At 47.4% G+C, this 24,390-nt stretch overlaps 2 protein-coding genes across 3 annotated transcripts in view; one reads left to right on the top strand and one right to left on the bottom strand.

Moving 5' to 3' along the window:
- Positions 1-24,390, top strand: part of LOC140417946 (uncharacterized) — a gene marked incomplete at its 5' end in the record, with an annotated part of 73,810 nt that overhangs the window by 7,735 nt on the left and 41,685 nt on the right. The window contains one exon of the mRNA XM_072501379.1: positions 12,417-13,016. Coding sequence (XP_072357480.1) covers positions 12,417-13,016 — 600 coding nt within the window. The remainder of the gene's footprint in view (positions 1-12,416; positions 13,017-24,390) is intronic.
- LOC140419884 (uncharacterized) lies at positions 21,547-24,249 on the bottom strand. 2 transcript variants are annotated; one of them, XM_072503928.1, is made up of 2 exons: positions 24,155-24,249; positions 21,547-23,557 (listed from the first exon to the last, which is right to left on the bottom strand). In XM_072503928.1, the coding sequence occupies exon 2, from the start codon at positions 23,200-23,202 to the stop codon at positions 22,285-22,287; it is 918 nt and encodes a 305-aa protein (XP_072360029.1). In that variant the 5' UTR covers positions 23,203-23,557; positions 24,155-24,249; the 3' UTR covers positions 21,547-22,284. The 2 variants fall into 2 exon arrangements, with proteins under 2 accessions (XP_072360029.1, XP_072360030.1); XM_072503929.1 differs by lacking the exon at positions 24,155-24,249 and adding an exon at positions 23,708-24,074.

The raw sequence follows: 24,390 nt of genomic DNA, 5'->3' as shown, positions 1-24,390 counted from the left end.
CCACAGTTTCACACATCATTTGAAAGATGGCACCTCCAAAAGAGCAGCACTCCCTCAGCACTGCACTAGAGGACAGCCGTGGTTTTGTTCTCCAGTCCTGATTGAGAAATGAACCCAGAACCTTTGGAACTGAGAGGCAGGAGTGTTATCCGCTGAGCCCTGACTGACGGTGAAGGTGAAGAAGACTGGGAGGAAACATATGTGGAGCATCAAAACCATCACAGACCAGGTGGACCTTATGGCATGTTTATTTGATGTCCATTCTATGTCATTTCAATCAGATTGGAATTGTTGATTTCACACCAATGGATTTGTTTGGGGGCGATGCTGAAAGTGAACTGTTTTATTGTAAAATAATTTCAGCTGAGAGTCCCTGAATGAATGTGGAGAGATCACAAACAGCAGTTCTTAAAAAGACACTGATCACCCAGCAATCAGCAGACCCAACTGAACTACAGGAAGGACATGACACAGGGTGTGCAATTCAAATTTGGTTCATTTGTCCTAAATCCAGAATTTTAAACTCCATCTCAGTTACAGGCGTCTCTAACATCAGCAAAAATAAGCCCCAACCTTCAGCATCAATAAGATTTGGTACAGCAACAACAGCAGAATCACTCTTTGTCTCAAACAATAAATCTGTGTCCCCAATCTCTACCTCCTCCCTACTGGTTGTAACACTACTTCATCCCACTATCCTCCTCCTGCTTTTCCCCCAATTCTCCTCCCCTGAAGGTGCTGACTCTCGGGTTCAGTTTCATTCACACCTATTCCCTCCCCAATATGTCACCCAGGTGACTAAATCTTTACACCTGAAGTTAACAAACTGTTCTGCAAAGGGAGACGTCACAAACAAATCCAGTGACTGTGTGTCAGGGTTGGGTCACTGCTCCCTCCCGCTGCCCCACTCTTGAACCCAGTCCCAGGAGTTTGGAGACTGGGCTCCACATGAGTAATTGCGGCCGCGGCTCCCACAATTCCCCGCACTGGAGAAAGGCTCTATCCGCCGCGTGGGTAGACGGCCCGGGACTGCGCATGTGCAAGAGTGAGGGGCAGCTGCGCATGTGCGGAGAAGAGTCAACACCCTGATCTTCCTGCTGAGGTGTTGACCAATGGGAAAAATTGGAGGACCGGAAGGACTCTGGTTCTCCAGTCAATCAGTGCGCCGGATTTGTATGAATGAAAATTGAGCTTCACAGACGGAAACTGTCTCCTGTCTCCAAACATCTGTGAGTAACACACTTTATTTTCTCTCCCTTTTCATTTCTTTTCTCATTCTGACCTTTACTTGGTAACTTGCAGCAACTGAAGGGAAAGGAAGTGAATCCAGGGAGGGTGCAGACTCTGGAAAGCTTGGCCCAGGTCTCTCTCTCTCTCTCTCTCTCTTAAAGACATTGACATCCTTTGCTCCCTCAGCTTGATACATTTATTTGTCTGGTTAAAAGGATGGTCTCTTTCCCAATGTTCACAATTAAAGGGCTGGTTTCCCCAGGAGATGGCTGACATTTAAAGGGTCAGTAAATTAATATCGGACAGAGATATGCCTAGTGTGAAATAATACAGATTCGATATATTGATGGTTCTGTAATAAAGTCAGAATCCAGTCGATTTCGGTGGCGTGAGAGCAGCTGGTTAGTCAGTTTCAGCGGGAGCATTGCGGAAGGAGGGTGCTGGGAGGTAAGTCAACCTTTAAAAGCACTTCTCTTTGCAGGGGCAGGCCAGTCGATTTCGGCGGCGTGAGAGCAGCTGGTTAGTCAGTTTCAGCGGGAGCATTGCGGAAGGAGGGTGCTGGGAGGTAAGTCAACCTTTAAAAGCACTTCTCTTTGCAGGGGCAGGCCAGTCGATTTCGGTGGCGTGAGAGCAGCTGGTTAGTCAGTTTCAGCGGGAGCATTGCGGAAGGAGGGTGCTGGGAGGTAAGTCAACCTTTAAAAGCACTTCTCTTTGCAGGGGCAGGCCAGTCGATTTCGGCGGCGTGAGAGCAGCTGGTTAGTCAGTTTCAGCGGGAGCATTGCGGAAGGAGGGTGCTGGGAGGTAAGTCAACCTTTAAAAGCACTTCTCTTTGCAGGGGCAGGCCAGTCGATTTCGGTGGCGTGAGAGCAGCTGGTTAGTCAGTTTCAGCGGGAGCATTGCGGAAGGAGGGTGCTGGGAGGTAAGTCAACCTTTAAAAGCACTTCTCTTTGCAGGGGCAGGCCAGTCGATTTCGGCGGCGTGAGAGCAGCTGGTTAGTCAGTTTCAGCGGGAGCATTGCGGAAGGAGGGTGCTGGGAGGTAAGTCAACCTTTAAAAGCACTTCTCTTTGCAGGGGCAGGCCAGTCGATTTCGGCGGCGTGAGAGCAGCTGGTTAGTCAGTTTCAGCGGGAGCATTGCGGAAGGAGGGTGCTGGGAGGTAAGTCAACCTTTAAAAGCACTTCTCTTTGCAGGGGCAGGCCAGTCGATTTCGGTGGCGTGAGAGCAGCTGGTTAGTCAGTTTCAGCGGGAGCATTGCGGAAGGAGGGTGCTGGGAGGTAAGTCAACCTTTAAAAGCACTTCTCTTTGCAGGGGCAGGCCAGTCGATTTCGGTGGCGTGAGAGCAGCTGGTTAGTCAGTTTCAGCGGGAGCATTGCGGAAGGAGGGTGCTGGGAGGTAAGTCAACCTTTAAAAGCACTTCTCTTTGCAGGGGCAGGCCAGTCGATTTCGGCGGCGTGAGAGCAGCTGGTTAGTCAGTTTCAGCGGGAGCATTGCGGAAGGAGGGTGCTGGGAGGTAAGTCAACCTTTAAAAGCACTTCTCTTTGCAGGGGCAGGCCAGTCGATTTCGGTGGCGTGAGAGCAGCTGGTTAGTCAGTTTCAGCGGGAGCATTGCGGAAGGAGGGTGCTGGGAGGTAAGTCAACCTTTAAAAGCACTTCTCTTTGCAGGGGCAGGCCAGTCGATTTCGGCGGCGTGAGAGCAGCTGGTTAGTCAGTTTCAGCGGGAGCATTGCGGAAGGAGGGTGCTGGGAGGTAAGTCAACCTTTAAAAGCACTTCTCTTTGCAGGGGCAGGCCAGTCGATTTCGGTGGCGTGAGAGCAGCTGGTTAGTCAGTTTCAGCGGGAGCATTGCGGAAGGAGGGTGCTGGGAGGTAAGTCAACCTTTAAAAGCACTTCTCTTTGCAGGGGCAGGCCAGTCGATTTCGGCGGCGTGAGAGCAGCTGGTTAGTCAGTTTCAGCGGGAGCATTGCGGAAGGAGGGTGCTGGGAGGTAAGTCAACCTTTAAAAGCACTTCTCTTTGCAGGGGCAGGCCAGTCGATTTCGGTGGCGTGAGAGCAGCTGGTTAGTCAGTTTCAGCGGGAGCATTGCGGAAGGAGGGTGCTGGGAGGTAAGTCAACCTTTAAAAGCACTTCTCTTTGCAGGGGCAGGCCAGTCGATTTCGGTGGGTGAGAGCAGCTGGTTAGTCAGTTTCAGCGGGAGCATTGCGGAAGGAGGGTGCTGGGAGGTAAGTCAACCTTTAAAAGCACTTCTCTTTGCAGGGGCAGGCCAGTCGATTTCGGTGGCGTGAGAGCAGCTGGTTAGTCAGTTTCAGCGGGAGCATTGCGGAAGGAGGGTGCTGGGAGGTAAGTCAACCTTTAAAAGCACTTCTCTTTGCAGGGGCAGGCCAGTCGATTTCGGCGGCGTGAGAGCAGCTGGTTAGTCAGTTTCAGCGGGAGCATTGCGGAAGGAGGGTGCTGGGAGGTAAGTCAACCTTTAAAAGCACTTCTCTTTGCAGGGGCAGGCCAGTCGATTTCGGTGGCGTGAGAGCAGCTGGTTAGTCAGTTTCAGCGGGAGCATTGCGGAAGGAGGGTGCTGGGAGGTAAGTCAACCTTTAAAAGCACTTCTCTTTGCAGGGGCAGGCCAGTCGATTTCGGCGGCGTGAGAGCAGCTGGTTAGTCAGTTTCAGCGGGAGCATTGCGGAAGGAGGGTGCTGGGAGGTAAGTCAACCTTTAAAAGCACTTCTCTTTGCAGGGGCAGGCCAGTCGATTTCGGTGGCGTGAGAGCAGCTGGTTAGTCAGTTTCAGCGGGAGCATTGCGGAAGGAGGGTGCTGGGAGGTAAGTCAACCTTTAAAAGCACTTCTCTTTGCAGGGGCAGGCCAGTCGATTTCGGTGGGTGAGAGCAGCTGGTTAGTCAGTTTCAGCGGGAGCATTGCGGAAGGAGGGTGCTGGGAGGTAAGTCAACCTTTAAAAGCACTTCTCTTTGCAGGGGCAGGCCAGTCGATTTCGGCGGCGTGAGAGCAGCTGGTTAGTCAGTTTCAGCGGGAGCATTGCGGAAGGAGGGTGCTGGGAGGTAAGTCAACCTTTAAAAGCACTTCTCTTTGCAGGGGCAGGCCAGTCGATTTCGGTGGCGTGAGAGCAGCTGGTTAGTCAGTTTCAGCGGGAGCATTGCGGAAGGAGGGTGCTGGGAGGTAAGTCAACCTTTAAAAGCACTTCTCTTTGCAGGGGCAGGCCAGTCGATTTCGGTGGCGTGAGAGCAGCTGGTTAGTCAGTTTCAGCGGGAGCATTGCGGAAGGAGGGTGCTGGGAGGTAAGTCAACCTTTAAAAGCACTTCTCTTTGCAGGGGCAGGCCAGTCGATTTCGGCGGCGTGAGAGCAGCTGGTTAGTCAGTTTCAGCGGGAGCATTGCGGAAGGAGGGTGCTGGGAGGTAAGTCAACCTTTAAAAGCACTTCTCTTTGCAGGGGCAGGCCAGTCGATTTCGGTGGGTGAGAGCAGCTGGTTAGTCAGTTTCAGCGGGAGCATTGCGGAAGGAGGGTGCTGGGAGGTAAGTCAACCTTTAAAAGCACTTCTCTTTGCAGGGGCAGGCCAGTCGATTTCGGTGGCGTGAGAGCAGCTGGTTAGTCAGTTTCAGCGGGAGCATTGCGGAAGGAGGGTGCTGGGAGGTAAGTCAACCTTTAAAAGCACTTCTCTTTGCAGGGGCAGGCCAGTCGATTTCGGTGGCGTGAGAGCAGCTGGTTAGTCAGTTTCAGCGGGAGCATTGCGGAAGGAGGGTGCTGGGAGGTAAGTCAACCTTTAAAAGCACTTCTCTTTGCAGGGGCAGGCCAGTCGATTTCGGCGGCGTGAGAGCAGCTGGTTAGTCAGTTTCAGCGGGAGCATTGCGGAAGGAGGGTGCTGGGAGGTAAGTCAACCTTTAAAAGCACTTCTCTTTGCAGGGGCAGGCCAGTCGATTTCGGTGGGTGAGAGCAGCTGGTTAGTCAGTTTCAGCGGGAGCATTGCGGAAGGAGGGTGCTGGGAGGTAAGTCAACCTTTAAAAGCACTTCTCTTTGCAGGGGCAGGCCAGTCGATTTCGGCGGCGTGAGAGCAGCTGGTTAGTCAGTTTCAGCGGGAGCATTGCGGAAGGAGGGTGCTGGGAGGTAAGTCAACCTTTAAAAGCACTTCTCTTTGCAGGGGCAGGCCAGTCGATTTCGGTGGCGTGAGAGCAGCTGGTTAGTCAGTTTCAGCGGGAGCATTGCGGAAGGAGGGTGCTGGGAGGTAAGTCAACCTTTAAAAGCACTTCTCTTTGCAGGGGCAGGCCAGTCGATTTCGGTGGCGTGAGAGCAGCTGGTTAGTCAGTTTCAGCGGGAGCATTGCGGAAGGAGGGTGCTGGGAGGTAAGTCAACCTTTAAAAGCACTTCTCTTTGCAGGGGCAGGCCAGTCGATTTCGGTGGGTGAGAGCAGCTGGTTAGTCAGTTTCAGCGGGAGCATTGCGGAAGGAGGGTGCTGGGAGGTAAGTCAACCTTTAAAAGCACTTCTCTTTGCAGGGGCAGGCCAGTCGATTTCGGCGGCGTGAGAGCAGCTGGTGAGTCAGTTTCAGCAGGAGCTGAGACTTTTTCTCTTTTCTTTAAATTAGTTTTTTAGGCGGGATCAGGAAGTCGACCCGCGGACGTCTGGGAAGACCCTCACCAATAAATTCTGGTGGAGAGGAAACCCGAGACACTACACGTGTAGTGTCTCCCACCCGCCCTCCTCCTCTAACCTAATAATAAAACCCATTGGTCTGAGGTAAGTACCATATTTTTATTATATTATTATTATTTTTTATAAAAATTTAATTTAGTTGTTAGCTAGATCTTGGTAGAAAGTTAGAGGAATGGCAGGGAAGGGAGTACAATGTTCCTCCTGCAGGATGTTTGAGGTGAGGGATGCAGTTAGTGTCCCTGCTGATTTTACCTGCAGGAAGTGCTGCCATCTCCAGCTCCTCCAAGACCGAGTTAGGGAACTGGAGCTGGAGTTGGAAGAACTTCGGATCATTCGGGAGGCAGAAGGGGTCATAGATAGCAGCTTCAGGGAATTAGTTACACCAAAGATTGGAGATAGGTGGGTAACTGTAAGAGGGACTGGGAAAAAACAGTCAGTGCAGGGATCCCCTGCGGTCGTTCCCCTGAGAAACAAGTATACCGCTTTGGATACTTGTGGGGGGGACGACTTACCAGGGGTAAGCCATGGGGTACGGGCCTCTGGCACGGAGTCTGTCCCTGTTGCTCAGAAGGGAAGGGGGGAGAGGAGCAGAGCATTAGTAATTGGGGACTCTATAGTCAGGGGCACAGATAGGAGATTTTGTGGGAGCGTGAGAGACTCACGTTTGGTATGTTGCCTCCCAGGTGCAAGGGTACGTGATGTCTCGGATCGTGTTTTCCGGGTCCTTAGGGGGGAGGGGGAGCAGCCCCAAGTCGTGGTCCACATTGGCACCAACGACATAGGTAGGAAAGGGGACAAGGATGTCAGGCAGGCTTTCAGGGAGCTAGGATGGAAGCTCAGAACTAGAACAAACAGAGTTGTTATCTCTGGGTTGTTGCCCGTGCCACGTGATAGTGAGATGAGGAATAGGGAGAGAGAGCATTTAAACACGTGGCTACAGGGATGGTGCAGGCGGGAGGGTTTCAGATTTTTGGATAACTGGGGCTCTTTCTGGGGAAGGTGGGACCTCTACAGACAGGATGGTCTACATCTGAACCTGAGGGGCACAAATATCCTGGGGGGGAGATTTGTTAGTGCTCTTTGGGGGGGTTTAAACTAATGCAGCAGGGGCATGGGAACCTGGATTGTAGTTTTAGGGTAAGGGAGAATGAGAGTATAGAGGTCAGGAGCACAGATTTGACGTCGCAGGAGGGGGCCAGCGTTCAGGTAGGTGGTTTGAAGTGTGTCTACTTCAATGCCAGGAGTATACGAAACAAGGTAGGGGAACTGGCAGCGTGGGTTGGTACCTGGGACTTCGATGTTGTGGCCATTTCGGAGACATGGATAGAGCAGGGACAGGAATGGATGTTGCAGGTTCCGGGGTTTAGGTGTTTTAGTAAGCTCAGAGAAGGAGGCAAAAGAGGGGGAGGTGTGGCGCTGCTAGTCAAGAGCAGTATTACGGTGGCGGAGAGGATGCTAGATGGGGACTCTTCTTCCGAGGTAGTATTGGCTGAAGTTAGAAACAGGAAAGGAGAGGTCACCCTGTTGGGAGTTTTTTATAGGCCTCCTAATAGTTCTAGGGATGTAGAGGAAAGGATGGCGAAGATGATTCTGGATATGAGCGAAAGTAACAGGGTAGTTATTATGGGAGACTTTAACTTTCCAAATATTGACTGGAAAAGATATAGTTCGAGTACAATAGATGGGTCGTTTTTTGTACAGTGTGTGCAGGAGGGTTTCCTGAAACAATATGTTGACAGGCCAACAAGAGGCGAGGCCACGTTGGATTTGGTTTTGGGTAATGAACCAGGCCAGGTGTTGGATTTGGAGGTAGGAGAGCACTTTGGGGACAGTGACCACAATTCGGTGACGTTTACGTTAATGATGGAAAGGGATAAGTATACACCGCAGGGCAAGATTTATAGCTGGGGGAAGGGCAATTATGATGCCATTAGACGTGACTTGGGGGGCATAAGGTGGAGAAGTAGGCTGCAAGTGTTGGGCACACTGGATAAGTGGGGCTTGTTCAAGGATCAGCTACTGCGTGTTCTTGATAAGTATGTACCGGTCAGACAGGGAGGAAGGCGTCGAGTGAGGGAACCGTGGTTTACCAGGGAAGTGGAATCTCTTGTTAAGAGGAAGAAGGAGGCCTATGTGAAGATGAAGTGTGAAGTTTCGGTTGGGGCGATGGATAGTTACAAGGTAGCGAGGAAGGATCTAAAGAGAGAGCTAAGACGAGCAAGGAGGGGACATGAGAAGTATTTGGCAGGAAGGATCAAGGAAAACCCAAAAGCTTTCTATAGGTATGTCAGGAATAAGCGAATGACTAGGGAAAGAGTAGGACCAGTCAAGGACAGGGATGGGAAATTGTGTGTGGAGTCTGAAGAGATAGGCGAGATACTAAATGAATATTTTTCGTCAGTATTCACTCAGGAAAAAGATAATGTTGTGGAGGAGAATGCTGAGCCCCAGGCTAATAGAATAGATGGCATTGAGGTACGTAGGGAAGAGGTGTTGGCAATTCTGGACAGGCTGAAAATAGATAAGTCCCCGGGACCTGATGGGATTTATCCTAGGATTCTATGGGAGGCCAGGGAAGAGATTGCTGGACCTTTGGCTTTGATTTTTATGTCATCATTGGCTACAGGAATAGTACCAGAGGACTGGAGGACAGCAAATGTGGTCCCTTTGTTCAAAAAGGGGAGCAGAGACAACCCCGGCAACTATAGACCGGTGAGCCTCACGTCTGTAGTGGGTAAAGTCTTGGAGGGGATTATAAGGGACAAGATTTATAATCATCTAGATAGGAATGATATGATCAGGGATAGTCAGCATGGCTTTGTGAAGGGTAGGTCATGCCTCACAAACCTTATTGAGTTCTTTGAGAAGGTGACTGAACAGGTAGACGAGGGTAGAGCAGTTGATGTGGTGTATATGGATTTCAGCAAAGCGTTTGATAAGGTTCCCCACGGTAGGCTATTGCAAAAAATACGGAGGCTGGGGATTAAGGGTGATTTAGAGATGTGGATCAGAAATTGGCTAGCTGAAAGAAGACAGAGGGTGGTGGTTGATGGGAAATGTTCAGAATGGAGTACAGTCACAAGTGGAGTACCACAAGGATCTGTTCTGGGGCCGTTGCTGTTTGTCATTTTTATCAATGACCTAGAGGAAGGCACAGAAGGGTGGGTGAGTAAATTTGCAGATGATACTAAAGTCGGTGGTGTTGTCGATAGTGTGGAAGGATGTAGCAGGTTACAGAGGGATATAGATAAGCTGCAGAGCTGGGCTGAGAGGTGGCAAATGGAGTTTAATGTAGAGAAGTGTGAGGTGATTCACTTTGGAAGGAATAACAGGAATGCGGAATATTTGGCTAATGGTAAAGTTCTTGAAAGTGTGGCTGAGCAGAGGGATCTAGGTGTCCATGTACATAGATCCCTGAAAGTTGCCACCCAGGTTGATAGGGTTGTGAAGAAGGCCTATGGAGTGTTGGCCTTTATTGGTAGAGGGATTGAGTTCCGGAGTCGGGAGGTCATGTTGCAGCTGTACAGAACTCTGGTCCGGCCGCATTTGGAGTATTGCGTACAGTTCTGGTCACCGCATTATAGGAAGGACGTGGAGGCTTTGGAGCGGGTGCAGAGGAGATTTACCAGGATGTTGCCTGGTATGGAGGGAAAATCTTATGAGGAAAGGCTGATGGACTTGAGGTTGTTTTCGTTGGAGAGAAGAAGGTTAAGAGGAGACTTAATAGAGGCATACAAAATGATCAGGGGGTTGGATAGGGTGGACAGTGAGAGCCTTCTCCCGCGGATGGATATGGCTGGCACGAGGGGACATAACTTTAAACTGAGGGGTAATAGATATAGGACAGAGGTCAGAGGTAGGTTCTTTACACAAAGAGTAGTGAGGCCGTGGAATGCCCTACCTGCTACAGTAGTGAACTCGCCAACATTGAGGGCATTTAAAAGTTTATTGGATAAACATATGGATGATAATGGCATAGTGTAGGTTAGATGGCTTTTGTTTCGGTGCAACATCGTGGGCCGAAGGGCCTGTACTGCGCTGTATTGTTCTATGTTCTATGTTCTATGTTCTAAAGTACATTTAATATTATTTCTAGTTGTGTAATATTGTACTGTAGAGGGCAGCATGGTGGTGCAGTGGTTAGCATTGGGGACCCTGGTTCGGTCCCAGCCCCGGGTCACTTTCCATGTGGAGTTTGCACATTCTCCCGCATCTGCGTGGGTCTCACCCCCATAAACCCAGAAAGATGTGCAGGATAGGTGAATTGACCATGCTAAATTAGCCCTTGATTGGAAAAAAATTAATCGGGTACTCTGAATTTAATTTTTTTTAAATACATATATTGTACTGTAGCTACATTATATATTTCCAGTCATCTCTTTCCTCGGAGGGTTGTTTGTCTCTGGATTTCTCTTCCACTGGGATCAGTGGAATTGAATATTTTCAAGGATGAGTTCTACCAATTTCTGATTGACAAGGGAGTCAAGGGTTTTGGGGAATAGGCAGGAAAATTAAGAATTCTCTCCCCCAGAAGAGTGTGGAACCTCAGTCATTAAGGATTTGCAAGATAGAGATTGATGGGTTTCTAGATATTACAGATATCAAGGGATATAGGGCATTGTGGGGAAATGGTGCTTATGTAGATCAGCCAATGATCTCATTGAATGGCTGAGCTGGTCTGAAGGGATGAATAGCCGATTGCAGCTCCTATTTCTTTTTTTTTTTTAAATATATTTATTAAAGTTTTTTAACACAATTTTTCTCCCTTACAAACAAACCCCCCCCCTCCCTTGTAACAAAAAAACCCCGAGAAATCGCGCAGAGCAAGATATATACATGGCAAGATGATATATTTACACAGCTTTGTACACTGGCCCTCATTCGTACGTGCCAGTTTCCCCAACCCTTCATGTTATCTCTTGCTCATCCACCCACCCTGGCAGTCCCCCTTCTCCCCCCCCCCCCACCCCCCCTCCCAAGACGTCCCCTCCCCTCCTCCCCCCTCCACCCCCCCACCCCAAGGTTGCTGCTGCTGCTGACCGACCTTCCTCTAACGCTCCGCGAGATAGTCTAGGAACGGTTGCCACCGCCTGTAGAATCCCTGCGCAGACCCTCTCAAGGCAAACTTAATCCTCTCCAACTTTATGAACCCAGCCATATCATTTATCCGGGCCTCCGGGCTGGGGGGGCTTCGCCTCCTTCCACATTAGCAAGATCCTTCGCCGGGCTACTAGGGACGCAAAGGCCAGAATGCCGGCCTCTTTCGCCTCCTGCACTCCCGGTTCGTCCACTACTCCAAATATTGCTAGCCCCCAGCTTGGCTTGACCTGGACTTTCACCACCTGAGATATTGCTCCCGCCACTCCTCTCCAGAACCCCTCCAGTGCCGGGCATGACCAAAACATATGGACATGGTTCGCCGGGCTCCCTGAGCACCTTCCACATCTGTCCTCTACCCCAAAGAATCTACTCAACCTCACCCCCATCAAGTGCGCTCTGTGGACCACCTTAAATTGTATCAGGCTGAGCCTGGCACATGAGGAGGAGGAATTAACCCTACCTAGGGCATCAGCCCACAGACCTTCCTCGATCTCCTCCCCGAGCTCCTCCTCCCATTTACCCTTCAACTCTTCTGCCAGCGCTTCCCCCTCTTCTTTCAACTCCTGGTGTATTTCCGACACCTTGCCCTCCCCGACCCATACACCCGAGATCACCCTATCTTGAACTTCTTGTGCCGGGAGCAATGGGAATTCCTTCACCTGTCACCTCACAAAAGCCCTCACCTGCTGCAGCTCCTATTTCTTATGAACCTCTCAGTCCGAGAGATGAAGTGGTCAGCGTGGATGTATTGATCAGCCTGAATCAGCACCTTAAGAAGAATTGGGAGGGTAAATATTAGATACAGCAGAATGAGAATGGAGGGAGAGTGTGTGGGATGGAGATTTACAGCTTTTGGGGAATGAGAGAGGAAAGAATGTTTCATAGAAATTAAATTGTCTGTTCTGAATTTCTGCCCTGTACTAAATGTGATGTCTGTTGTGAATTCTACTTGCAGGATATTAGAAAAGGAGGGATTACAGACAGACATCTCAAACCAAAAGTCCAGATCTCACTCGAGTCACTCGATTATTAGGTTTGTGACGATCAACAGCCTCATAATCTGGAAGGAGAAATGTTTGTCCGCTTCAAAATATTTCAGACATCAGTGTGACTGGAAAGCACTGCGACACACAGGCAGCTGAGTGAGAGTGTGGAAAGAGCTTTAACCGGTTTCACAGCCTGAATAGTCATCGTACCATTCACAGCGGGGAGAAATCATCCACATGTGAGTGGTAAAGGCTTCAACTGCTTGTCCAATCTGGAGAGACACTCGGGCAAGCGCACCATGGAGAAACCGTGGAAATGTGGGGATTGTGAGAAGAGATACAATGCACCATCAGTGCTGGAAGCTCATCGACGCAGTCACACCGGGGAGAGGCCATTCACCTGCTTTCAATGTGGGACGGGATTCATTCTGCAATCCCACCTGCACAGACATCAGCGAATTCACACTGGGGAAAAGCCGTTCACCTGCTCTCAGTGTGGGAAGGGGTTCAGTGATTCATCCACTCTGCAGAGACACCAGCGAGTTCACACTGGGGAAAAGCCATTCACCTGCTCCCAGTGTGGGAAGCGATTCACTCAGTTATCCCATCTGCAGAAACACCAGCGAGTTCACACTGGGGAGAAGCCATTCACCTGCTCTCAATGTAGGAAGAGATTTGCTCAGTTATCCAGCCTGTGGACACACCAACGGGTTCACGCTGGGGAGAATCCATTAACCTGCTCTCAGTGTGGGACCGGATTCACTCTGCAATCCCACCTGCACAGACATCAGCGAATTCACACTGGGGAAAAGCCGTTCACCTGCTCTCAGTGTGGGAAGGGGTTCAGTGATTCATCCACTCTGCAGAGACACCAGCGAGTTCACACTGGGGAAAAGCCATTCACCTGCTCTCAGTGTGGGAAGGGATTTACTCAGTTATCCCACCTGCAGAAACACCAACGAGTTCACACTGGGGAGAAACCATTCACCTGCTCTCAGTGTGGGAGGGGATTTTGTGATTCATCGCACCTGCGGAGACACCAACAAGTTCACAAGTGATTACAGGGGTTGGATTCTGCTGATTTTGTTTCTGCTCTCATTTACATCCAGGACTGCATTTCGTTCATCTAACAGTTGGACAATGGGGATGGTCGGAACTTTTCTTTCTGCTGGACTGACCGGTCTGACTAATTTGCCTCCAGTGGGCTGATGCTTTTTGGGCCTTGTTGCGATTTTGGCTTCAAATTGCACATGGATCACAGAGTGAAAGGGGTCTGGAAGTTCGAAGATAATTATTTCTCATTTCTGTTTGGAAACCCCCAAAGCATGCCATGTTGCCATGAAGATGGCTTTGGTGTTTACAGGGTTCTTTTGTCTAATTTATCTGGGTGTTTCTCACAGAAGGAAACTATCGGTATGAGAGGCATGTTGTCTGAGGTGCACTGAGAAACTACATTAAATGGTACATTCAGAGATAGGCAGTAGCTAATATTTAAGGAATTATTACATATTTACCAAGGGGTCAGTAAGCACAGCTAGCTGGACGGCCGGTTCGTGATGCAGCACAATGCCAACAGCGTGGCTTCAACCACCCCTAGCGGCTTCGGTTATCCATGAAGGCCCAGCCTTGTCAACATTGCCCCTCAACTGAGGTGTGGTGACCCTCAGTTTAAATCACCACCAGTCATCTCTCTCTCTCAAAGGGGAGAGCAGCCGATGATCTTTTGGGAATTTTAGCGACTTTAAATTCAAATATTTAGATCAAATATAGATTCCTTTCAGAAACAAATATCAAACAGGAAAAGTGATGCAAACGTGGCTACAAGAAAGTTAAAGATTCCTTTTGATCAAAGGAAGGGACCCATAAACTGGACAAAATAGTAGTAAGTCTGAAGTTTCAGGGGCAGCACGGCGGCACAGTGGTTAGCACTGCTGCCTCACGGCGCCGAGGTCCCAGGTTCGATACCGGCTCTGGGTCACTATCTGTGTGGAGTTTGCACATTCTCCCGTGTTTCCGTGGGATTCGTCCCCACAACCCAAAGATGTGCAGGGTAGGAGGATTGGCCAAGCTAAATTGCCCCTTAATTGGAAAAGTGAATTGGGGACTCTAACTTTAAAAATAAAAAGTCTGAGATTTCGGAACTTGTTTAGAATTCAGCAAAGGAGGACCAAGAAACTGATAAAGAGAAAATAGAATATGAGAGCAAACTGGTGATAAACATAAAAACCGACTGGAAAAGCTCCTCTAGGACTGTGAAAAGAAAAAGATTAGGAAAGAGCAATGTGGGTTCATTCCAGACAGAGAGAGGAGAGTTTATAATGGGGAATAAGGAAATGGCAGAGAAACTAAACAATGTGTCTGCCGTCATGGAGGAAGACACATTAATTGTCCCAAAAACACTAGGGAACCAAGGGACTAGTGAGCACAAGGGACTGAAAGAGGTTAGAATTGGTGAAAAAATAGTAATGGAGACATTAATGTGGCTGAAAGTTAATAAATCCCCAAAAGCTGCTGCTCTACATCCCAGAGTGTTGAAAGAGGTCGCTGGAGAGACCGTGGATACATTGGTGATCATCACAAATGGGGCTGATTTAGCACAGGGCTAAAGAGCTGGCTTTTAAAGCAGACCAAGGCAGGTCAGCAGCACGGTTCAATTCCCGTACCAGCCTCCCTGAACAGGTGCCGGAATGTGGCGACTAGGAGCTTTTCACAGTAATTTCATTTGAAGCCTACTTGTGACAATAAGTGATTTTCTTTTCATTTCATTCATTCAAAATTCTATAGATTCTGGAATGGTTCCTGCAGATTGGAAGGTGGTAAATGTAACCCCAATATTAAAGGAGGGAGAGAGAAAACGGGGAACCACAGACCCATTAGCCTGACATCAGTAGGAGGGAAAATGCTACAATCTATTCTAAAGGATGTGATAAGACACGAATTATGAGCAGCAGTAGGCCACCCGGCCCCTCGAATGGCCTACTGCTGCCCCATTTCATCTGATCGTAGTATTTTTGTGAATCTTTGTTGCACCTTCTCAAAGGGCTCGATTTCCTTTTTCTAAATGGCGATCACAAATGTTTACTGCCTGTGTAATCTAACCCTGGTTCTAAACAAGTTTAATGTATTGAACAATTCTAACCCTCAAAAATTGAATCTTATTTTGGGGCCCCACACTTTAGGACAGATGTGAAGTTCTCAGAGAGGGTGCAGAGGAGATTTACGAGAATGGCACCTGGGATGAGCAACGTCAGTTAATTGGAGAGACTGGAGCAGATGAAATTTCTCTCTATAGATCTGTCCCTTTTCATTTGTATCCCTCAGGTGCCCCTCCAACATCCTTTGGGAAACATTCCAATGTCTCTGCTTCAAATCCACTCGTAGGAAGTGGATTCCTGGTATTTACCACTTTTCTTTAAGTGCAAATGCGGCTCAGAAAGCACAGAAGGAGCCCAATCCACCCCTTATGCCTATGCTGACTCTGAACATTATACATAACAAGGTCAAGGAAGCCATTTTAAACTCGACTATGTGACAGGAACTTTATTTCAAAAGGTAACACTGTATCAACCTAAATGCTTGAATAAGCTGCATAGCAACAGAAATTGTTTAAACTAAGAATTTATTTTATCATTTTGATCAGCTACACAATATTATGTTTTGTCCAATCTGGCATCAAGTAAAAGTATAAGGCTGATACTTCAATCCGATCACGATGAGTAAGAAAGAAAGCTATTGCCGTCCAAACTTGTCTTTTTGAATCAGTGGATCTTGTAGTAACCAAATGTATTAATTAAAGATTACTGTACTAATTAGCTAATTAGCTACCTGTCAGTAACTGATGATTAAGTACTGACCTTAATTGAGCTACAATTAATGAATCAGTAATTATAGTAAAAGACTGAGTTTTATTTGCTGTAAACAAAGAAAACCTTATTTGCTGTGTATGTGCTGTGTATGTAAAGAATGTGCAATGAAGTGAGTGGCATGGTGGTGCAGTGGTTAGCACTACTGCCTCACGGTGCCGAGGACCCGGGTTCAATCCCCGCTCCGGGTCACTGTCTGCATGGGTCTCACCCCCACAACCCAAAAGATGTGCAGGGTAGGAGGATTTGCCACGCTAAATTGTCTCTTCATTGGAAAAAATGAATTGGATATTCTAAATTTATTATAAAAAAGGATGTGCAATGAGGATAAATGTTTGGGCAAGAGAGACCTCCAAGCTCTGATTAGTGTCAACATTTGAAACTGTCTGAATAAGGGATTGTATAGAATCAGATAAAGGGATAATAAGAAACAGTTCTATTGTATTCTTGTCTGAGATAATGAGAGAAGGTGGTGTCTGTAATTGGGGATCCAATTAAAATAATCCAGTTACCAAATTATTATTATTTTTAAAATGTTTTTTATTGTATTTTTGAACAGAGTATATTTTGCCGTTACGTACACAGGATATGATATATCTATATATATGTAAGTAGGCACCCGTTGGTGCCGGCGAGGCACTTCCGGAGGGCAATCCTCGAGTGGGTCTGGTGCCGGTGTTGCCTCTCCCGGTCGGATTTTGCCGCCGTTGTCTTCATGTGCACGCTGCTGCTTCAGCCGGCCCTCCCGTCCTCCACCTGTGTTCTCCTTTTTCTCTGTTCCTGTGGATGTCAAGTTGGTTAATGTTTCCCAGCCTCCCCCCCCCCACCTCCACCTCCCTGGCTCTCCTCTATTCCCTATCTCTCTCTTTTCCCCCCCCCCCCCCCATGGTTTGCCTTTCCTTCCTCTTAGAATGTGTTGCCCCCCCTCCCGTTCTATCTCCCCCTCTCATGCTTTGGCTATCCAGTGACCAAATTGACTAATTGTCATGTTACAACAGGCCCAACTCTGACGTGAGGAGATGGTCACTTTGGGGATAAAAGTAGAGGTTACGAAGGTCTTCCTTGCAGGCCAAGTACTGAAGATTCCCGAGGCCGAGTTCCAAGGAAATTACTGTCATAGAAAGAGCCAGACTCCGGAGGCTGAATTCCACAAGAATTACTGTCAAAGATGGAGCCAGAGAGGGTTACGCTTCTACAGACTGATCACCCACATGAAGTTGTAAAAGTCAATGTCTTAAAGTTGTTCAGTAAACCTTTTTCATTTAATAAACTTCTTTTAAAATTTACCATCCAGAGAATTCTGCCTTTGCCTTAATTGGTTAAAGTCTTGTCTGACCCAAAGTGAATTTATTAAATGGTAAGTTGGGGGTGGCTGAAATCAATTAAGTTCCAGATAACAAGATCAGATGACAGAAGTCTTCAATTTAAAAACTTTCATTTCTATAGCACCTTCTACAACCACAGGACGTCCCAAAGCCCTTTGCAACCAATGGAGTGCTTTTTGAAAAACTCTTTTATTTTTATTTTCTCACGGCACACAGAAACAAAAGGTTAAAATGGTTTGAATTGTCCACATCAATCATTGGCATTGTTGACAGAAATATAAAAGACACAGTATAACAAAGACACTTTTAGTTTTGAGAATCAAGTTACACGTACAGACAGGTGTTGATACAGCAGATAAACAAGAGTTTGATGATAATAACTGGTCCGTATAAAAGTTGTTTCCTTACATAGAGCACCAGTGAAAAATGACCACGGAAATATATGGGAAAACACGGTTTTAAAAAAAGGCAAATAAAATGTATATAATGAGTGGGGCTTGGTTGGTTGCGGGAGTGCTCTCTGTGGTTTAGTTCATGTGAATAATATTCCCGTTACTGGCAGCCACCTTTGAAATAATGTTTGGCTCTGGGAGTGGAATGCATGTGGGATTCTGTCCATCTCAAATCGCTCTCTGACTTCGGATCACCAAGTTTCACAGGTTGGTAGAATGGGTTTCAGCTATTTGAGGACAACACCCTTCATGACAGCAAAACCTGTAAAAGATTGTGTTGTTTTCTTCGTTCCATCTCTTCTGGAATTGTACCTCACAGAGCAGCTGGAGGAGGGTCTGTGGGATGTCCATGTGCAATACCTCAGCCAATGTTTTGAATATCTTATCCCAATCTCTCTCAAATTTGGCCACAATCAGAATGTGTGGAAGTAATGATTTCCTGCAGTCTTTTCAGTAACTACTTGTAGAGGAGGAACCAATTCTTACAGTAATATGTGGTCTTCTGAAGTAGCACGGAATGAGCTTCCATTTATATTCCCTCCGGATATTTGGGTCGGTGACTAGATTGGTCTCAGGACAAGTTTGATCCCAGTCTTCCACTGCTATCTCCTGTTGCAGTTCAACCGCTGCAAGCGCTGGAAGCCATCCTGTTAAACATGCCCAAAATGAAATCCATGAAATTGCCCCCTTCATGTTTGCAAAGAAAATGTTGTATCAGTACGTATGCTAATAATGTTAGTATTTGGACGGCCAAATTCCCCTCTGATCTGCTCAAAAGATTTTGGAGTATCTGCTGAAATATCTGGTGAAGGTGAGGCAATATTCAGACCATTTCTTAAAAAGTCCTTATCGTGCGTGGAGAGTATTAAATGTTTTATAGACCCAATGGTGGTCAGAGCCGAGATTGAACCAGTTAAATGGAATGATTTCTGAATTTCTTTCCAAATATTGTTAGTCAATCTGGCATTCACTCCTTCTGCAATCCCTTAAGCTGTTACCCAGAAATGGCAGTGCTGTTAATGGAAGTTGGGACGCAGGTTTCTCCAGGTTCAGCCACCGTGTGTCTACGCTGTCTGTTAACCAAGCTGTCACAGATTATAGTTGAGCTGCCCAAAAACAGGAGATCAGACAATGTAACAAATTGAATGCAGATTCAGGAATCTGAACAGGTAACATCTGGAACAGGGACAACAATCTGGGGAGGACATTCATCCAAATACCTTCAATCTGTCCTGACAGAGAGAGTGGTCGGCTCAGCCACTCATCCAGCCCACTCTTCATACAGTTAACGATGCGAGTGTAATTTGCTCCATATATTCTATCGATTGTTGGTGGGACAAGAATACTGAGGTATTTAGTGTCCGACTGTGCCATTTAAAGGCACGTTGTTTCTCCATATGGTTGGGATTTGTCCACCATTGCTTCAATCTTTTTAACATTAACTTTATAACCCGAGTCACAGCCTACCTTTTAAATACTCTCTTTCATAGAAAATATGGATGTTGCAGGATCTGATAAGTAAAGCAGGACGTTATCAGCATAGAATGACAACTTGTGCTTTTCCTCTCCAGCTAGAACCCCTTTCTGTCTGTCTTGTCTCTCACCATTTGGGCTAAGGGTTCTATACATAAGTGAACAGAAGAGGGGGACAGATACCAACCCGGTCTTGTTCCCCTCTCTAGCCCAAAGACTTCAGCAATATGACTGTTCACACGAACAGAAGCCCGTGGATTTGAATAGAGGATCTTGAGTCCAAACTCCAGGCTGGTGTAAAGTCTGAAATAGGTACACCCATGATATTCGATCAAATGCCTTTTCAGCATCTAAAGATAAGATCATGGCCTCAACTCCATTCCCTTGGACATGAGTCATGATGTTAAGGAGCCTGTGGAGATTGTCTCCAGTGTAACACCCAGTTTGGTCTGGGCGTTAACACCTCAGTTATTATCCTGTTTACTCTATGGGCCAGTATTGATGTTAGAACCTTCAGGATACAATTAAGTTATGATATGGGGCGATGTGACCCACACTCTGTTGGGTCTCTCCCCTCCTTATGAATGACCGTTATAATTGCATCTCTCCATGAAGGAGCCAATGATCCAGTTTCTAATGAGTGACGATAGGCCTGCTGAAGTAAAGGTGGATGCATGTCTTTAACGGTCTTATAAAATTTGTTTATGTCGCCACCAAGGCCAGGGCTTGCTTTTTAAAATATAAATTTAGAGGACATAATTATTTTTTCCAATTAAGGTGCAATTTAGCCTGATGCACGAGAGGATAAGAATCCCTGGTTTGCCCAGGATCTGCCCAGCTTACTGTGGTCTATGTCTGACAAATGTGTTTCTTGTAAAAATGCAGTTTTGCAGCTCAGATGTTTCAACTGACAGAGCATCTTTTTTCTCTCAATGGGTTTATGTCACCCTTTCACATTAAAAAAAAAAAAAATTTAGAGTATGCAATTAATTTAACATTTTCATCTGGAGCTGAGAAATTTCACCACAAATAATCTTGGGGTGAATTAGCATCTGACGGCTTTTGTTGCAGTGATCTGTGAGCCCACTCTTGTTGCAGTGGGAAATCGATCGGGAGTTTAAGCAGGTTCTTGAGAAAGCTTTCGACCCAGCGGATAATGTCCCACCTACTGAGTTTTCTGGCACCTCATAAATTCACAGGTTGTTCCATCTCATGAAATGTTCGAGGTTCTGACATCTGTCCTCTAACCGTCTGTCTCTCTGGTGTAAATAAGAAAGGAGCCTGTATCTGTGAATGTTACTATCGTAAACCATACTAATTCTGTTCTCAGGCTCCACTATCCTCTTTCCCAAACCGCTGACAGCTTGTTCCAGTTCTGAGACTGAATTTTTCATTGTCCCAAGGGTGTCACTAATGTCTTTTCTGAATTTTCTCAGCTCAGTCAGGATAGTCTCAACTCAGACGTTTCCAGACCTGAATGTGGTGTTGGGACGGGCCCGTTCCTGCCATATGAAGAGGGGCTGAGGCTTCTTACTGAGTGAATCCCTTCCCACACTCCGAGCAGATGAATGGCCTCTCCGCAGTGTGTACTCGCTGGTGCTTCCGCAGGTGAGATGAATTAATGAATGCTTTCCCACACTCAGTGCAGGTGAACAGCCTCTCCCCAGTGTGAACCCGTCGGTGTATCAGTAAATTTGATGAATGACTGAATCCCTTCCCACACTCAGAACAAGTGAACGGCCTCTCCCCAGTGTGAACTCTTCGGTGTGTCAGCAAGCCGGATGTATTAATGGATCCCTTATCACACTCAGGACAGGTGACTGGCCTCTCCCCAGTGTGAACATGTTGGTGTATCAGTAAATTTGATGAATGCCTGAATCCCTTCCCACACTCAGGACAGGTGAACGGCCTTCTCCTAGTGTGAAGCTGCAAGTGCTTCAGGAAGCTGAATGAATTAATGAAACCCTTCTCACACTCGGAGCAGGTGAACGGTCTCTCCCCAGTGTGACTGCTTTGATGAATTTCCAGCACAGAAGGGGATCTGAATCCCTTTCCATAGTCACCACATTTCCACGGTTTCTCCATGGTGTGGCTCTGACTGTGTCTCTCCAGGTTGGACAACCAAGCCTCATGCACACAGAACACGTGTACGGTCTGTCCCTGCTGTGATTGGGATGCTGTTTTTTCTGGCGGTGTAACTGGTAAAATCTCGTTCTACAGTCAGTGCACTGGGACACTCTCATGTCGGGTATGTGCATCTTGGTGTTTTTCCAGTTATACTGATGTTTCAAATATTTTGAAACGCTTAGAATGCACAAACATTTTCTCGATTCAAAGGCCAATGATATTCAGGTCCTGATGCAACGATGACTGGCAGATCTTGACTCAACATCCAATCTAATGTCCTGTAAAAGGAGATGACAAAAGTCATCACTGTCAGTCAAGGATAGAAATTCAAACACACAATTCTAGTTTATAATAATAATAATCTTTATTGTCACAAGTAGGCTTACATTAACACTGCAATAAAGTTACTGTGAAAAGCCCCTAGTCGCCACATTCTGGCTTGTTTGGGTACACGGAGGGAGAATTCAGAATGTCCAAATTACCGAACAGCACGTCTTTTGGGACTTGTGGGTGGATACCGGGGCACCCGAAGGAAACCCACGCAGTCACGGGGAGAACGTGCAGATTCTGTACAGAAAGTAACCAAAGCCAGGAATCCACATTATAGAAAGGATGGGATAGCACTGGAAAGGGTGCAGAGGAGATTTACCAGGATGTTTCCTGGTTGGAGAGTTTTAGTTACGAAGAGATAGACTTGGATTGTTTTCCTTGGAGCAGCGGAGACTGAGGGGGACATGATGAGCACAATTATGAGGGGCATAGATAGAGTAGACAGGAAAAAACTTCTCCCTTTGGTATAGGGATCAGTGACCAGGGGGCATAGATTTAAGGTAAGAGGCAGGAGGTTTAGAGGGGATGTGAGGAAAACCTTTCTCACCCAGAAGGTGGTGGGAGTTTGGAACACGCTGTCTGAAAGGGTGGTGGAGGCAGAGACCCTCATGACATTTAAGAAGTATTTAGATAGGCACTTGTGAAGTCCAGGCTATGGGCCAAGCACTGGAAAATGGGATTAGAATAGGCAAGTGGTTGTTTTGGACTGGCGCAGCCTCGAGGGGCCGAAAGGCCTTTACTGTGCTGTATGACCTATGTGAAGTTGGTTACAATCGGATCAGCTGGTGTCTCTGATGGATAATAGAGTGATTCACTTCTCACATTGAGAGCAGGTGAACGGCTTCGTCCCAGTGTGAATCCGCTGGTGTCTCTGCAGGGTGGATGAATGTCTGAATCCCTCCCCACACTGAGAGCAGGTGAACGGCTTCTCCCCAGTGTGAATCCGCTGGTGTTTCCGCAGGGTGGATGAATGTCTGAATCCCTTCTCACATTGAGAGCAGGTGAACGGCTTCTCCCCTGTGTGAACTCGCTGGTGTGACAGTAGATTGTATAACCGAGTGAATCCCTTCCCACACTGAGAGCAGATGAATGGCCTCTCCCCAATGCAAATTTGCTGATGTTTCTGCAGGCTGAATAACTCAGTGAATCCCTTCCCACACTGAGAGCAGGTGAATGGCCTCTTCCCAGTGTGAACTCGCTGATGTTTCTGCAGGTTGGATAACTGAGTGAATCCCTTCTCACACTGAGAACAGGTGAATGGCCTCTCCCCAGTGTGAACTCGCTGATGTAACTGCAGGTTGCATAATTGAATGAATCCCTTCCCACACTGAGAGCAGGTGAACGGCCTCTCCCCAGTGTGAACACGCTGGTGTCTCTGTAGATGGAATAACTGAGTGAATCTTTTCTCACACTGAGAGCAGGTGAATGACTTCTCCCCAGTGTGAATTTGCTGGTGTCTCTGCAGATGGGGTAACTGAGTGAATCCCTTCTCACACTGAGAGCAGGTGAATGGCTTCTCCCCTGTGTGAATGCGTCGATGAGCTTCCAGCAAACATGGGGCTCTGTATCCCTTCCCACAGTCCAAACATTGCCAAGGCTTCTCCATGTTTTCGGTCTCCTTGTATCTCTACAGAATGCACAATTGAAGCCTTGACCACACACAGAACACATGTACGGTCTCTCCCCGCTGTGAATGGTGTGATGTTTTTTCAGGCTGTGTAACTGGTTAAAGCTCTCTCCACAGTCAGTGCTCTGACACACTCTCACTCAGGTGTGTATGTGTGTCTCGGTGCTTTTCCAACTGATGTTTAAAATCTTTTGAAGCTGAGAGATGAGAGAAACCTTTCTCCTTCTAGATTCAAAGGCTGATGATATTCAGGTCCCAAGGAATTGAGTAAAATTTTGTTGGATTTTTGTTTCTTAAGGAGTCTAAATTTTGTATAGATTTAGACTGTCAGATCTAAATCTCTCAGATCGAGATGTGTCGTTTGAAATTTCTGTCTGTAATTCCTCCTCTTCTAACATCCTGTAAAAACAATTTACAAGAATTATCTGTCAGTACAGAATAGAAATCTAGTTTCTCTGGAACATTCTTGTTCTCTCATTCTGCAAAAACTGTAAATTTCCATCCCACACACTCTCCCTCCATTCTCACTCTGCTGTATCTAATATTCACCCTCCCAATTCTCCTGAAGGTGCTGATCCATGCTCACTGCTTCCTGTCCTGGATACAGACTGAAAATCTTCATGAGTTACTACACAAAAAATGTGTAATATACAGATTGGATTCAGTTCCTTTCCCTTCAGTTGTTGCAAGTCGCCAATGTCGTCCCCGCCCCCGAATGAGGAAAGAAGGAAACATTGATTTCCTCGCACAGAAGAGGAAGCTCAATGTCCAACTTCCGGGCTGTGACGCCACAATATAGCCCAGCCTACATCAACCAATAGGAATCATTCTGTTCCACGGTGACGTCATAGGGTTCCAGTGCGCAGGGGCGTCACGGGGTCACGGGTGCCCGCCTCCACCCATTGTTCTCCCTCCGCTGGCACCTCCTCGAGACAAGGTTACCGGGCAACCATCTGACGGCTCCGGCCAGAGCGAGAAGCCGCTCGGTGACCTTACCCTCTCGCCTCGTCCGGGACTGCGCATGTCCAAGGGAGAGGTGAAGCTGAGCATGTGCGGGGTAGCTCCCACCTCCTGACTGTCAGGATGACGCGTTGGCCAATGGAACGCCTGGGCGACCGGATGGACTCTCGTCCTCCAGCCAATCTTCGCGGATTTTGTGAGAACGAAAACTGGGCTTCACACAGACTGAAGCTTCTTCCTGTCTCCAACATCTGTGAGTAAAATGCATTTTC

Source organism: Scyliorhinus torazame, chromosome 5, assembly GCF_047496885.1.
Source record: "Scyliorhinus torazame isolate Kashiwa2021f chromosome 5, sScyTor2.1, whole genome shotgun sequence".
Lineage (NCBI taxonomy): Eukaryota > Metazoa > Chordata > Chondrichthyes > Carcharhiniformes > Scyliorhinidae > Scyliorhinus > Scyliorhinus torazame.
Note: the sequence above shows the minus strand (reverse complement) of the source record. Positions and strands in the feature narration are given on the sequence as shown.